This window comes from Alexandromys fortis, unplaced genomic scaffold (assembly GCF_014885135.2).
Source record: "Alexandromys fortis isolate MF-2015 unplaced genomic scaffold, M_Fortis_MF-2015_v1.1 scaffold_5, whole genome shotgun sequence".
Classification (NCBI taxonomy): domain Eukaryota; kingdom Metazoa; phylum Chordata; class Mammalia; order Rodentia; family Cricetidae; genus Alexandromys; species Alexandromys fortis.
This window is the reverse complement of record NW_026067924.1, coordinates 7,323,556-7,338,818: the sequence shown is the minus strand read 5'-3', so window position 1 is coordinate 7,338,818 and position 15,263 is coordinate 7,323,556. Positions and strand designations below refer to the sequence as shown.

The window sequence follows — 15,263 nt, the reverse complement described above, 5'->3', positions numbered from 1 at the left end:
GGAAGGACACTGTTCAAGTTGCATTAATGTAGGCCTTTGCACCTGAAGGTGTCAGTCTTGCTTAGCAGCTAACCATATGAGCAGGGGCCATGTCCTGTGAACACAGTGTCTGACTGGAGACGGGGTGGGAGTGGACAGTTCTCAATGAAAGGGAACCACTGGAAGATGGATAGCACTTCTTTTGAGCATGAGGATCACTGTGTCCAGGCTAAGGAGTTTGGATTCTGTGCTGAGAACACGAGAGAGCCTAAAAAGAGCTAACTGATGAGGCTAGAGAGTTGGCTGAGTTGTTTGAGAACATTTGTTGCTTTTGCCGAGGACCCGCGTTTGTCTTTCCTGAACCTACATGGTGGCTCATGGCCATTCATGATCCAGAGCCAAAGGAATAGACCTCATCTTCTGACCTCTGCAGGCACCAAACACACAGGTGGTGTTAAATGTGTACAAATATGCAAAATCAACCACACATAAATAAACTAATAGATAAAGCTAAATTAAAAACTTAAATACATTTTTTAAAAGATCCAGTTGCATGTCTTTGATCTAGTTCACAGAGCAGTCAGAGTTGCCCAGCACATCTCCTGAGGGTATTGTTTCTGGACCAGAGTAAGAATGGCAGAATCCTCAAGCCCTCAGCCAGAGCTCTAATTTCCACTATGTTGTAGGAGGACCCCAGCCTCCTGGTTCTTCTGAGGACCTTGAGGGAAGGTGTCTGGTTCAATTAGATCTGACCTTAGAGGTTGATTGCAGGGACCAGTGCTGCATAAAAAGGGATTTGATAGAGTCCCAGGCCTAATGGTCACAAGAGCCTAAGAAATGTTTCAAGTAATACTGAATCTTGGGGGTTCTATTTTACCTTATACACTAAGAATTTTGGCAGATGTTTCTTGAAATAGTAGAATGAAACCTATAGTTGATGAACCTGTCAGCCAAAGCGACTGTTTTTATTTTTAACATTAAAATCTCATAAGATTATATTATTATCCTGATATATAAAATTCTAGCACATATAGTATAAGGAATGACTTTAATTTTGTGCAAACAACAGCAAAGGCTGGAGTCTGAAAGAAGCCTGAATCACTTCATCCCACTGCGGGCTCCCCTCTATGGATCTGTTGTCCTTCCACAGCTGTTTCTTGGCTTTATCTCCCCCTCCTCCACCCCACTCAGTCTTTCCTCAGGTCTCACTGTTTCTGCATTGCTGCAACTTGATCAGCCCTGACTGGCTTTGCTTTCTTCCCACAACTGCAGCCTGCTTTCCTGACTCTCTGACTGATCTCCCTACAGTGTAACTCTGATGGCTGTGGTTTCAACTGTGGCTCAGAGTTATCATTTGGGAAACATCTCTCAGTTCCCGTGTTGATGGCATTTGGAGGCAAAACCTTTGAGTAGTAACTAACATGAAATATTAAAGAGAATCATGAAGGCCCTGTCTAGTTGAGAGACCTTGACAATTAGATATCCCACTTTCCAAAATGCTTCAGGCTTCTGTTGTCTGTAATTTACCCAGTTGGAGGCTTTTGGTTGTAAAAACATAAAATGGACCAAGACACTGACATGACTCACGACAGTCTCTTGATCCTTCCTCTGTCACTGGAATCTTGTGTGGGTCCCTTTGCCTAATAAGTAACCCAAACCTCTTAGTGTAAAACATAAGAAAGGTCTTTGAGATTTAGCCCATAATGTCTACTCATCTCTCCTGCTTGCCCTTTCCATACATTCATTCATGCAGTCATTTATCCACTACACAAACTTTTTATTTTTAAGACAGTTTCACTGTGCATCTCAGGCTGCTCTCAAACATATGGTGATCCTCTTGCTCCTTACTCCTGCCTCTTAAGTTCTAGAATCATAGTCTTGCACTATGGTGTACAGCTCTTTGTTTTCTATTTAAAATCATTTGTTTTTCGGTCGAATCTCACTATAAAGGCCCTGCTTGAACTTGTGTTGATCCTCCTGTCTCAGTCTTGGATTGCAGGTAGTTTTTTTCAGACTAGCAGTTGGTTCAGCCCTCACCTGACCCATATTAAATGCCATGTCCCATCTCTGGGCACCCTGCTTGACAGGAAAAACTGGCTGTGGTCATTTGTTATAGAGAGGTAGACAGGCCAAGGACATTCTCAGAGGCTCTGAAGAAAAGACAACAGGAACTTTAGTTCTGGGTCCTCGGTAAGGAGTGAACTTGGCAAAGCCAGTCTGAGACTGGAGCCAATGCCTTGAAAGAGTGAAGGTTGCAATTTCTGGGGCTGTGACTCTTCCCTCTGGGTTTTATCAGCTGTTACACAGCTGATGAATGTCTGATGTATCTTGTGTTCTTTTCCCCAGCATTATCTGATTTGGCTCTCTGCTGACCTTGGTCATTATCCCCCGCTAATAGTATATAAGTTGCTGAACTTTTTTTTATTTTTTTTTATTGAGAATAAGAAAAAAAAAGTTTCCGCCTCCTCCCAGCCTCCCATTTCCCTCCCCCTCCCCCCACTCCTCTCCCCCTCCCTCTCCAATCCAAAGAGCAGTCATGGTTCCCTGCCCTGTGGAAAGTCCAAGGTCCTCCCCCCTCCGTCCATGTCTAGGAAGGTGAACATCCAAACTGGCTAGGCTCCCACCAAGCCGGAACATGAAGTAGGATCAGAACCCCTTGCCATTGACCTTGGCTTCTCATCAGTCCTCATTGTTCGCCATGATCAGAGAGTCCGGTTTTATCCCATGCTTTTTCAGTCACAGTCCAGCTGGCCTTGGTGAGCTCCCAATAGATCAGCCCCCACTGTCTCAGTGGGTGGGTGCACCCCCCGTGGTCCTGACATCCTTGCTCGTGTTCTCCCTCCATCTGCTCCTCATTGGGACCTTGGGAGCTCAGTCCAGTGCTCCAGTGTGGGTCTCTGTCTCTATCTCCATCCATCACCAGATGAAGGTTCTATGGTGATATGAAAGATATTCGTCAGTATTGCTATAGGATAGGGTCATTTCAGGTTCCCTATCCTCAGCTTCCCAAGGGACTAACTGGGGACATCGCCTTGGGCTCCTGGGAGCCACTCTAGGTTCAAGTCTCTTGCCAACACTAAGGTGGCTCCCTTAACTAAGATATGTGCTTCCCTGCTCCCCTATCCAACCTTCCTTTATCCCAATCTTCCTGTTTCCCCAAGTTCCCCCAATCCTCCCCTTCTCACTTTTCTCTCCCCGTCCCCCCTTATCCCCAACCCACCCCACCCCCAAGATCCCAATTTTCTCCCCGGCAATTTTATCTACTTCCCTTAGCCAAGAGGATAACTATATGTTTTTTCTTGGGTTCACCTTCTTATTTAGCTTCTTTAGGTTCACCAGGTATACACTCCGTGACCTTTATTTATGGCTAGAAACCAATTATGAGTGAGTACATCCCATGTTCATCTTTTTGGGTCTGGGTTACCTCGCTCAGGATAGTGTTTTCTATTTCCATCCATTTGCATGCAAAATTCGAGAAGTCATTGTTTTTTACCGCAGCATAATACTCTAATGTGTATATATTCCACACTTTCTTCATCCATTCTTCCATTGAAGGGCATCTAGGTTGTTTCCAGGTTCTGGCTATTACAAATAATGCTGCTATGAACATAGTTGAACAAATGCTTTTGTCATATGATAGGGCATCTCTTGGGTATATTCCCAAGAGTGGTATTGCTGGGTCCAGGGGTAGGTTGATCCCGAATTTCCTGAGAAACCGAAACACTGATTTCCAAAGTGGTTGCACAAGATTGCATTCCCACCAGCAATGGATGAGGGTACCCCTTCCTCCACAGCCTCTCCAGCAAAGGCTATCATCGGTGCTTTTGATTTTAGCCATTCTGACAGGTGTGAGATGATATCTCAAAGTTGTTTTGATTTGCATTTCCCTGATTGCTAATGAGGTTGAGCATGACCTTAGGTGTCTTTTGGCCATTTGAACTTCTTCTTTTGAGAATTCTCTGTTCAGTTCAGTGCCCCATTTTTTAATTGGGTTAATTAGCATTTTAGAGTCTAGTTTCTTGAGTTCTCTATATATTTTGGAGATCAGACCTTTGTCTGTTGCGGGGTTGGTGAAGATCTTCTCCCAGTCAGTAGGTTGCCTTTTTGTCTTAGTGACAGTGTCCTTTGCTTTACAGAAGCTTCTCAGCTTTAGTAGGTCCCATTTATTCAATGTTGTCCTTAGTGTCTGTGCTGCTGGGGTTATACTTAAGAAGCGATCTCCTGTGCCCATCTGTTGTAGGGTACTTCCCACTTTCTCTTCTATCAGGTTCAGTGTGTTCGGACTGATATTGAGGTCTTTGATCCATTTGGACTTGAGTTTTGTGCAAGGTGATAGATATGGGTCTAATTTCAATCTTCTACAGGTTGACATCCAGTTGTGCCAGCACCATTTGTTGAAGATGCTTTCTTTCTTCCATTGTATACTTTTAGCTCCTTTGTCGAAAATGAGGTGTTCATAGGTTTGGGGATTAAATTCCGGGTCTTCTATGCGATTCCATTGGTCGACTTCTCTGTTTTTATGCCAATACCACACTGTTTTCATTACTGTAGCTCTGTGATAGAGTTTGAAGTCAGGGATGGTAATGCCTCCAGAAGATCCCTTATTGTATAGGATTGTTTTGGCTATCCTGGGTTTTTTATTCTTAATAAACTTCCTTGTATAAGTTGTCAGCTTCTTAGTCCCAGGTATTGTTTGTCCTTTTCATTTCTCACTCCTGGTCTCCTATTCAACACCTTGCTCTCTGGGACTCTTATTCCTGAAGGTTCAGGTCAGTTTATTGAGGGCAAGTGAACTCTTGAAAATTTTTGTCTGACCTGTGTATTTCCACATCTGATGACAACTTCGGGTCAATTGTCACCTGTGGGTAAGCTGTCAGATGGTGTTAACTGACTTCATGCTCACAGGCATTTCTTTGTCTGTGAGTCACAGGGCAGGCAGAGGAATTGGACTTTTGCCAGGTCCCTATGACGAAAGCACCAGGGAAAGTGGGACCGGGGATAATCATATTCACATATAATTGCAGGGGGAAGACACCTATTATGACTTGATTAGTATCTAAAGAGCCTCAGGACCTCTGTTCTCCCTCGTGTTTCCTGCTTCATTTTCATGAACCTGCTTGAGATCAATTAAACCTGTGTATCTGTGACAGAAGCAGCCACATTTACACTTCTGTCTGTCTGTCCAGTCTTCCCTCATCTTTCCCCTTCTTTCATTGTTCTTTTTAGAGGAAGTTTTATATATTCCAGGCTTATTTCAAATTCCACTTAGCTGGGGATGATCTTGAACTTCTGATGCTTCCATTTTTCAAATGCTGGTATTAGGTGCAGGCCTGAGCATGGAATCGAGGCAAAAACTGTGCCAACTGCGCCCCAGCCCCAGCCACCCCACTCCTACTTTTTTGTTTTGTATTTTATGTTTTAAGGCTTAGTTCTCCTCTGTACCGTGTACTGGCCCCAAACCTCCTTGTGCTGCAGCCTTCCTCTTGTGAGAGTTACAGATGTGCTCGGCCTAACCCTCTTAATCTTGTCCCTTCTGTCTCCTTCCTCCTCTTCTTCTTCCCCACTTTCTGTCAAATCAGAGTGTTGCCACACAGCCCAGTTTGGCCTCTAAATCAGAATTGTTCAGTCTTTCTGTGATTAGTGTATGCAATATGCTTTTCTTTTGCTTCATCTTTAACCACCTCCTCCACAGGGTGTCCTAGTAGAAAGAGGGACCTCGGTAATGGCCCCTTCCTTTCTCATGTCAGATCATTTCCTCCACAGAGTACGAATGTGTCTTTAACACTCGTATCCAGAGGTCAGGACTAATTGATTTTTTTGATGAGGAAGAAAACCAAGGAAAAAAAAAGAAAACAGAGTCATTGGGAATAAGCTCCCCCCCCCCCTTGTGACGGGCTCTTGACCATTGTCTTACTGTAACCCCCATTTGTCTCCTAAACCCACTTTGTGCTGTTACACCCCTGAAGATGGAGATCTGGAGGCAGGAAGGACTCTGTTGTTTTCCTCAGTGCCTGTCACTGGCAGCAGGAATGAACCCATGCCGCTAACTGGGTGACCTGATGATCATCCTCAAGGATGCAGGGTGCTCATCTGCTCAAGAGACAAGGGAGCTCCTTCATGACTCAGGGTCCTCTACTCAGGAGACAGAAGAGTGGCCCTCAGACTCCTTTGCAGGATGGTGGGAATGACGCAGAAAGACAAGAGAACTCGGATGGAGTCGAGCGCCTACATCAGGAGAAGGATGTTATGTCTGTGCCTCAGCAGCAGCTGTGTGTGACCCAGGGACGGTGAGGCTAATCAGCTGTAGCTGAGTTTAGTCATCAGGGACAGTGCATGCTGCTGGGATCCCTGTGTTTTCTACAGGATTCTGCCCTTGAAGAGGAGACTGTTTGCAGGTGCTCTGTGCATGCTTGAAGCTTGTGAAGGGGGCACTAGTAAAGAGAAAACGTTCATCAGTGGGGTCCTTACTAACACCTGGATCACAGGAGTGTGGACTTAGGCCGTCAGCCTTGTCAAATAGTCTTGTTTGCGATGCTCTGGGAAAGGCCAGCACAGCTCCTTTTCCAGGGTGTGGAGTTCATTATGTAGAAACTCCAGGTGTCAGCTGTGAGATGGAACTAGAACCAGGGGCTTGAGAGGCTTCCCTCCCTCAGCCCTGTTTCCTAACTAGCTCTCCTGCCTCAGGTCACCAGTAGTAATTCTATTTCTTTCTGATTCTGTCTGACTTCCAGGTTTTCCGGACAGCAGCCAGCAGTCAGAATCTGAAATTCCGGTAACACAATTATTAAGCATTTTTTTTTTCAGAATCAACTTGTTTTCTCTTTGTGCCTACTTTTTTTCTGGTTAGGCTGTGCATCCAGGTCTAACATCACAGCACAACTTATGTGCACAACTTATACTCAACAATTACCCTCAACTACTTTTTTGTCGCAAAGAAATTTCCCTCAGGTATCCTTCTCTAGAAAAATTGCACGTCTTATTCGTTACTTTTGAAGAAACAGACTTCTCCCCTAATCATCCATATTTCTTATTTATACAAAGTTTAATATTCACTTTGTTCCAATATATTTTAAAGAATGAGAATGGTGGCTGTAGTTTTGTGCTGGTTTGCTGAGAATGGTGTACCAGGCTTTTTCTTTCGGGCCACCAATCAGCTCCCAAATCATGACGCAGATTCTTATTATTAGATTTGATGCTCTACCTAGCTTAGGCTTGGTTCTGGATAGCTCTTCTGACTTAAATTTCCTGTTTCTCTTCATCTACCTTTGCCTTGGGGCTTCCTTCTGTATACCTTACTCTCACTGCTTCTCATGCCTGGCTGGCTTGTGTCTGCCTGGCTTCTGGACCAAGGTATACCCTTCCTTCTCTCTTCTCTTGTTTCTCTCTCTCTCTCTCTCTCTCTCTCTCTCTCTCTCTCTCTCTCTCTCTCTCTCAATTTCTCCTCATACTTATTCTCTCTACCCACCTGCCTTGCCTAGCCTTTCTCTGCCTAGTTATTGGGCTTTCAGCTCTTTATTAGACCAATCAGATGCCTTAGGCTGGCAAGGTGAAACAAATACAACACATCGTTACATAATTAAACACACCTCCTTACATCACTAAACAAATGCAGCATAAACACCTACAACAATCTTTACGTAGTTAAGATGATCTTCCACAACAGAATGGCCTCCACATACCCCTGTATTTGAATACTTGGATCCTAGTTGGTGAAACTGTTTGGGAAAGATGAAGAAGACCCAGTGGCCTTGTTGGAGGAGGTATATCACTGGTGGTGGAGTTTCCAACAGATTGGTACAGTTCCCAATGTGTTCTCTGCCTTCTGCTTGATGTTTGAGAGGTGAGCTTCAGTTTCTGCTTGAATTCTGCTCTGATTTTGGTTCATGATGTATTGCAATTGGGTAATGTAAACTGAAACAATTCTTTCTACCACTAAGTTGCCTTTGGCTATGGTGCTCAGCACAGTAGTAGAAAAGCAAACTAGAATAATTGTTTAATTCCCCCCCACACACTATTTCAGATGCAATACTTTTTGTAATGTAGTTTTCTGTGTGAAGACTGCTGGTTGTTTTTCTGTATCCTTCAAATGTACTTGTATTGTTTATAAGTCTAAGCTCTTTCCAGGAGAGGATAAAGGATCTTTTAATTATGTATCCATATCTTTTGAAAATAGGGATAATTTGATTCTTTCTTTTCTAATTTCATCCTTTGTATTGGAGCACTACACTGAATAAGAGAGGTGGTAGTGGATATCCTTGTCTCATTCTTGATCGTTTTAGAAAGTGATTTTCATTTCCCCATGTAGGATAATATTGGGGACAGGTTATTGTACATGGTGTTCATTACTTTGAAGTATATTCCATTCGTTCTTCACTTCTCCAGCACTTTTGCCATGAAAGCTTGTTGAGCTTTATCAATTGTTTTTTCCTGCATCTGTCCAGAAGATCATGCGGTCTTTCCTTAAGTTTAATTATATGCTATATTGCATTTATCCATCTATGTATGTCGAAACATCCTATATATCCAAGATGAACTTTATATGATGCAATCTTCATAATGTTTTCCTCAAATGTGTTTGCAAGTATTTAGCTAAGAACTTATACCTCCATGTTCATCAGGGAAATTGCTCTGCAATCATCTGCTGCCTGCAGATTTGGATACAGAACTCTCAGCTACTTCTCTAACACCATGTCTGCTTGCATGCCACCATGCTTCCTTCCAGTGATGACAGTCGACTAAACCACTGAACTATAAGCCAGCCCCAGTTAAATGCTTTCCTTTATAAGAGTTGCTGTGGTCATGGTGTCTCTTCACAGCAATAGAAACTCTAACTAAGACAAGTGGTATTGAAGATTTTTTTTCTTCTCCTTTGTCAGATGGTTGAAAAGGAAAATGTAATCAATACCTCAAGTTGGTGATCCAAAGACTGTTGGTGTTTGGCCCAATTTACTCAGTCACTATGTGTGGATGGTGAACTATTACCGGAGTGTCAGAGACGTGAACTCAGAATGTCAGGCTCTAGACAGTTTTCAGAACAGGACCCCAAGTACGCTGTCTTACGGTTCATACATTCATGTCGAGCACTGTACGGCTTTCTATCACCAAAAACTTTCATGAACTCTTAAGGCTTGAGGTGTGAAAATTTTTATTTGCCAGCGCTGTGAGGCCTTCTCATTACAATTGCTGTGTTAGTCAAGGAAAAGGCACAGTGAAGGGTGCTGTTCATATACCAGAAACCGGAACTCACGGCACATCCTTCCTTTGAGAAGTCTAAATGCAGGGGTGGGCGTCACAGCTTTGATTTTCTGGACATGAAGCTCATGATAGCATTGATACATTCCTCTGACAGCCACCTTTCTTTGAGGGTACTGCACTCTTCAGCATTAACTGCCTGGAGCTTTTCTTTCTCATTTTTTCTGATCAACTGTTTGGAAATTCTCATGGACTGACAAAACAAAACCAACAAGAAATTATTCCAACAGGAACAGGATCAGACCATTACTGCCATCCACCGTAATGAACTTACGCTTTTAGATTATACTTAGACATGTATAATCGGGTTTACCTTTAAGGTACACAGGGATGATTCTATTATTTAAGGTACACAGAGAGCTCTGTTATTACACATTTCTAAACAGCCCTAGATAGATACAAATCTTCTGCTTCCAGGATCACACACTCAACAGCAAGGATGTAAGAACAATCAGTCACAAGCTACTACCTATACAAACTGATGTGCTATAGAGTGGGGTCCCATAAATATACACAACCTCCTCACCTCCCACCTGAATTCCAAAGTAAAAAAGCTGGGTGTCTACTGGCATCCTCCTGGAGTCATCCTTATGAAGCATTTCCCATTTGACCTTGTAGCATGGAAATGAAATGTCTATCTGGTAAGTTCTCTTTAAAAAAAAATTCACTATTCCCAACATTATAGTAACTTTTAACAAAATCCAGAGGTGCTTCAAGCCAACTGAAGACATGTCTTGTCTTCTTAGGCTGTATCCTCCTAAGGCACATTTTCCCCTTGGGAAATGATTTCCCCATTCACACAAGTAAAAGTCAAATACTAACGTTTGGTGGGAGCTTCGCATATGCTTTCAGCCTGGTCCAGATTTCTTTCTTAAAAGTGTTGTCAGGAAAAACTTCAGTGACGAGGCCTTGAGCACAGGCCTCTCTTGCTGTGAGCTTCTTCCCAAAGAGAAGCATCTCAGTTGCCTGCAATGCAAAGCAAGATGTGACCCCAGCTTAATATAGCAAGGCTTCAGCTGACTTCAGGACAGCCAGCTACTGGGAGATGCAGATGTACTCATGGCTCTTAAGGTTGCCAGTCTTTCACAGGAACAGGCAAGCCAAAGACCACACTGGACAAAGGCTTTCAAACAGCTGAGACTATAACTGTTTCTGCCTCCCTAAAAGTTAGAACAGCAGCTTCTTCTGCGAGGATCTGCATTGGAGAGGCAAGAATGTGAAGCCCAGGACAGAAAAGGCCTGAACCCCTAGTAGCTATGAAACACTGTAAATGGTGACAAAAAGGAGCAGGATAGAACAATCGCATCCATGGGGTCAACCTTTGAGGTATTCAGAATCCATTCCCTTACTGGCTGTTGTAATGGTTGACTCTGAATGTCTTCTTCCCCTGCACAGGTACTCAGATTACTTCAGTGGGAATGAAGGGACATGGGGAGAGTTTTCATTGCACTTCAATAAAAACTGAAGCCAATGAGAAAATGTTCTTTCTATAGTTGAGACACATAAATAAATTCCAAAGTTCTAACTGTCTAACTTTTAAGAGCTGCTTCTCCTCAAGTATTCAAACATCAACAGATTAATAACTCAGGCTCTGTGACGACAGCACAGTGAAGTTGAAGTTTGTATGCACCTGTACTATCTATGTATGCATGTGGGGGCATCCACAGCAAAAAGTCTAATAGTCACCAAATCGGCTCCCTTACCATACTGAGATGGCAACCAATGTCTGCTAAGCCCTTCCCTCTGTCCTTCCTCTCCAGTCCTATCTTCCTTCATGTCCTTGGAGTTATTCCACAGAGGACAAATAGATGTGCACAAACACAGAGCTAGCTAGACCTGAGCAGTCAGTGGGCTACCTTGGGCATCTCAACACATAGCACAATAAATGGTAAAAGGCAGCTCTGACTGGGAGTCACCGTGACTATGACTATGGAGCTGCTAAAAGCTGGCGACTTCTGGAATTTAAATGGCTCCAAAGAGAAGATGTCACCATGTCATCTCAAAGGATGTTGTTCATCCACACAGTTAAGTGGCCATGAGCTGATCACATCTGTAAAGACTTCCTAGTCCCAGGCCTACAAGGACTGTCACACAGCTGTGGAGGACAAGGTCTTCTGCTGCCACCAGAGCTCCAGCTCTAGGTCACCAGCTGTCAGACACGGTCCCTGCATCATGAACTGCAGAGCAAACATCCTGACCCTCCCCTTACATCAGTTCTCCCCTTAGCCTGGGTTTTCCATATTGCATAGCAAATAGTCATCCTGCAAACTTTGCCCAAGGGAAAGAAGACAGAGTACAGGATTGCCTTGGCAACAAAGACAACACACTGCATTTTAAGTTTTTTCTAAGTTACCTTTGCTGAGCCCATTATCTTCGGAAATGTGTAAGAGGAGCATGCTTCTGGGCTCTGGCCGAGATGGCTGAACGGAGTATGAAATGTTGCCTGGTTGGGATTGAGGAAGAACAGAAAAGCATTAAGGTATATAGAGGTTAGCCTGTAATTCAACTCTGACAAAGTTATGTAATTACTATTTAATTTTAAATTCACAGTCTGGCCTAGAACTTAACCATCTCATGCCTCAGCCTCTTGAGTGCAGGGATTACAGGAATGTACAACTGTGTCTAGCTCAGTATTCCTAATTGGTGAGGACATTTAAATTAAACTTATGTGTTATACTATGAATACACAATTCATTTCTAGTGTATTATAAGTGGGGTTTTGCAAATATATAAATTATGTTGCCACCATTAATTTCAGCTGAGAAAATATTTCGTACACCAAAAGTCCCCTTATGGCCCCCTGTGGGTAAGCCCTTCCTACTACCCTTCCCACACATCACTGTCTCCTCTCTGTCCCTGCTGTCTCTCCCCCCAGCCATTTTTTTTTAGAAGGTTACATGCGTGGAATCCTATATACAATAGACCTTTGTTTCTTGCTCCTGTCCCTTGGCATAGGTTTGGGAGTCACTCATGAACTGCACATTGGTGGCCTCTTTCTCATCATTGCTGCTCTTCCCATGTGTACGTGGCATCACTTGTTGCCCTATATCCAGTTAACGCTTTTACTAATGTTTCCAGCATTGTGGCCACTATCAGTAGGGCCAGTCACAACCACAGACTTACTTGATATAATATATAAAATCCCCCATTTTCAATAATACCTCAACAAAGCTGAAAAAAATTCTTTTTGGATTTGTTTTACTAAAAAAGAAGTAGATGTGAGTAGAGTAGCCATGCATCAGCACCCCATACTGAGACAGGAGAGCCCCACTTTGTCCATGCCCTTATTCAGCTTCCCCAGGAGAAGTCCTTGTAGCCCCCACACATCACTATGAACATGGTGCTGTCTCATATGTTTTCAGTTCACACGTCAGCAGTAGCCTCAGAGTCCAGCTCTTCCAGGCCACCTCCAGGGTGCAAGGAAGAAATCCATAGGGAAGCAAAGCTGAGCTTATCCTTTCTATTTGAGGGGTAAACACTCATACACACGATCTGAGGGTCATGTTCTTTACGTTCTGTTGGCTCTAATTCTACCTGTGTGGCTTCTAGTTTTCCTTTGTTTTAATTCACTGTTCCAATTCTTCCATGCTTCTCTCGCTTAGCTTAAATACATTTTTTTTTTTAAAAAACAGGAGGCTTAAGGAAAAAGAATAAAGTTACAATAATTACATCTCATTGGTCACAGCACACTCCTTAGGTAAACGATAAGGAGCCAAGCCATTTACCATATACCATGGCACCTCAAGGTTTCAAGGTTCCAGACTGACAAGGGGCTGGGGACACAGTGCCTGGGTAAGACAAGCTGCAGAGAGATCTGCACAGAGAGTCGGGTCTTATCAGTCAGACTTGGCATAAGAAGGACTGGCATGGTTTTTAGGTTGCTCTGTGTTAGTAACTTTGCTTAGACATCTGCAACTCTGTGTGCATAGCTGTAAAGTTTTTAACTTATGATCCATATACAGAAATATTTAGTCATGTTTGAACTTGCTCTGAGGTGAAAATGAGTTAATTGTGTATACTTTGAGTAAAAAAAAAAAAAGACTTATGTTTCATTTATAGTCCTGGGGGACATTGGATCTAGTTACGAAGCATATCCTAGTATACTTTTTATATATCAAAATCACACAGCTTAATGAGAAGTCATCTTCCTGACCAACATGAGATGCAATTGTGAGATTACATATACAAATCATATGAAATTACACACTTCAGTGCAGGTATTGGGGAGACACCATAGCTGCTTCAGCAAATGTGAAATTACAGACAGGAGACACCCTGCCTGGATGGGATTCTCCTCCATCAGAGAATCATTCCTCCAGTGGGTTGACATCTGAACACTAGTTTTAACCTACTGTATACATTCACGGCACTTGATAATATGGCCTTTATGACTAATGATGTTGAGAATGTTTATGTCTACTTCTGGCTATGTGTAGTAGCATCTTGGGTAAAGTAACTACTAACATATTCACCACTAATTTTTGTTTGTTTATCATTTTTGAGACAGGGTTTTTCTATGTAGCCCTTGCTATATTGGAACTTTCTCTGTAGACCAGGTAGGTCTTGAACTCACTGAGAACCATCTATCTTTGCCTTCTGAGTGCTGGGATTAAAGGTGTGTATCATCACCATCTGGCATTTCCCACTGTTTTAAAAGTAAATTATTTGCCTTCTTATATTTGAATTGTAAGGATTCTTTATAGACACAGGTTACGAGTAAGTATTATGCAAAGAATTTTTACTAGTTTGTGGTTCAACTTTCCTTTTAAATAAAAACAATGTTTTGGATAAAGGATCCTTATCAAATGTAGCATAGGCTGGACTCTAACCTAAAGTAGTTCTCTTGCCTCAGCCTCTTAGAAGAGTGTTGGGATTATAGGGATGAGTTATCAGACCCTCCTGGCCTTTTGGAGGTAGGGATGAGGAAGGGTGTGGGAGAAGATCTTATGTAGTTAGAAAGCCAAAATTGAGCTTGAGTTCTTGATGGTCTAGTTCTTCTTCCTAAGTACTGAATTGTATCCCTCTACCACATATACAGTTTCTCTTTGCATTACAAAAACTTTAAGTTCCATTTATTTATTTATTTACATGTATATATGCATGGGAGTATGCACATTTCTATGGATGAAGGCCAAAGGTCAATTTGCTGCAGTTCTTTTTCTCCTTCCATTATGTGCAGTGCAGGCATTGAATTTAGGTTGTTGTGAGGACTAGTTTCGTATTAACTTGATCCAAGCTAGAGTTTCCTGAGGAGACAGAACTGCACTTGAGGAAAAGCTCTCGTAAGGTTGGCCTGTAGGCAAGTCTGTAGAGTAATGCCTTGATTGATGATTAATGTGGAAGGGGTAATCCCACAGAGAGTGGTGCCACCTCTTGGCTGATGGTCCTGGGTGCTATAAGAAAACAGGCTGAGCAAGCCATGAAGAACAGGCTAGTAAGCAGCACTCTTCCATGGCCTCTGCACCAACTCCCGCTGCCTGGTTCTTGCCCTGTTTGAGCTCCTGTCCTGACTTTTGTCAATGATGGACTGTGATGTGGAACTATAAGCCTTTCCTCCCCAACTTGCTTTGGCATGGGCTTTTATCACAGCAGTAGAAAATCTAAAGACAGTTGACATATGAGGAGCAAGTACCTTCACTAGCTAAGCTCTCTTGCTCAACCCCTAGACAAGCAGGCTATTTTTAATGCTCTCTTTCGTGGTTTAAAGAGCCATTATGTTTCATTCTTGTATGGTATTTATTTCTCCTCACTACTAGTTTTTGTACTTGATTCTTGATCGATTGCTTTGCAGATTGACTTTAAAAATATTTTGGAGTGACCAGCTTTTGTTGGATGAATTGAAATATTGTTTTCCCAATCTTCCATTTCTCTTGATTTTGCCCTAGAGTTCTTCTGTCTGGCTTCAGATTCTAGAGTTACTTTCAATATTGGTGGTTTAGATGACAAGCATGCTCATGCATATTTAAGGTAGGTACACACACACACACACACACACACACACACACAGTAAAACTGCTGCTTTAGTGAAACCA

General features: G+C 42.7%; 1 protein-coding gene across 9 annotated transcripts in view; it reads right to left on the bottom strand.

Moving 5' to 3' along the window:
* The window catches only part of Eci2 (enoyl-CoA delta isomerase 2), a 75,141-nt gene that overhangs the window by 30,521 nt on the left and 29,357 nt on the right, over window positions 1-15,263 (bottom strand). For 3 of the 9 annotated variants that reach the window (XM_050142361.1, XM_050142353.1, XM_050142360.1), the window contains exons 8-10: window positions 11,585-11,674; window positions 10,054-10,197; window positions 9,108-9,424 (exon numbers count right to left, since the gene is read on the bottom strand). The exons of 5 other annotated variants lie outside the window; for them this stretch is intronic. In XM_050142361.1, coding sequence (XP_049998318.1) covers window positions 9,269-9,424; window positions 10,054-10,197; window positions 11,585-11,674 — 390 coding nt within the window. In that variant the 3' untranslated portion in view covers window positions 9,108-9,268. Of the gene's footprint in view, window positions 1-9,107; window positions 9,425-10,053; window positions 10,198-11,584; window positions 11,675-15,263 lie in introns of those variants that run through there. One more of the 9 variants, XM_050142354.1, reaches the window with a different exon arrangement.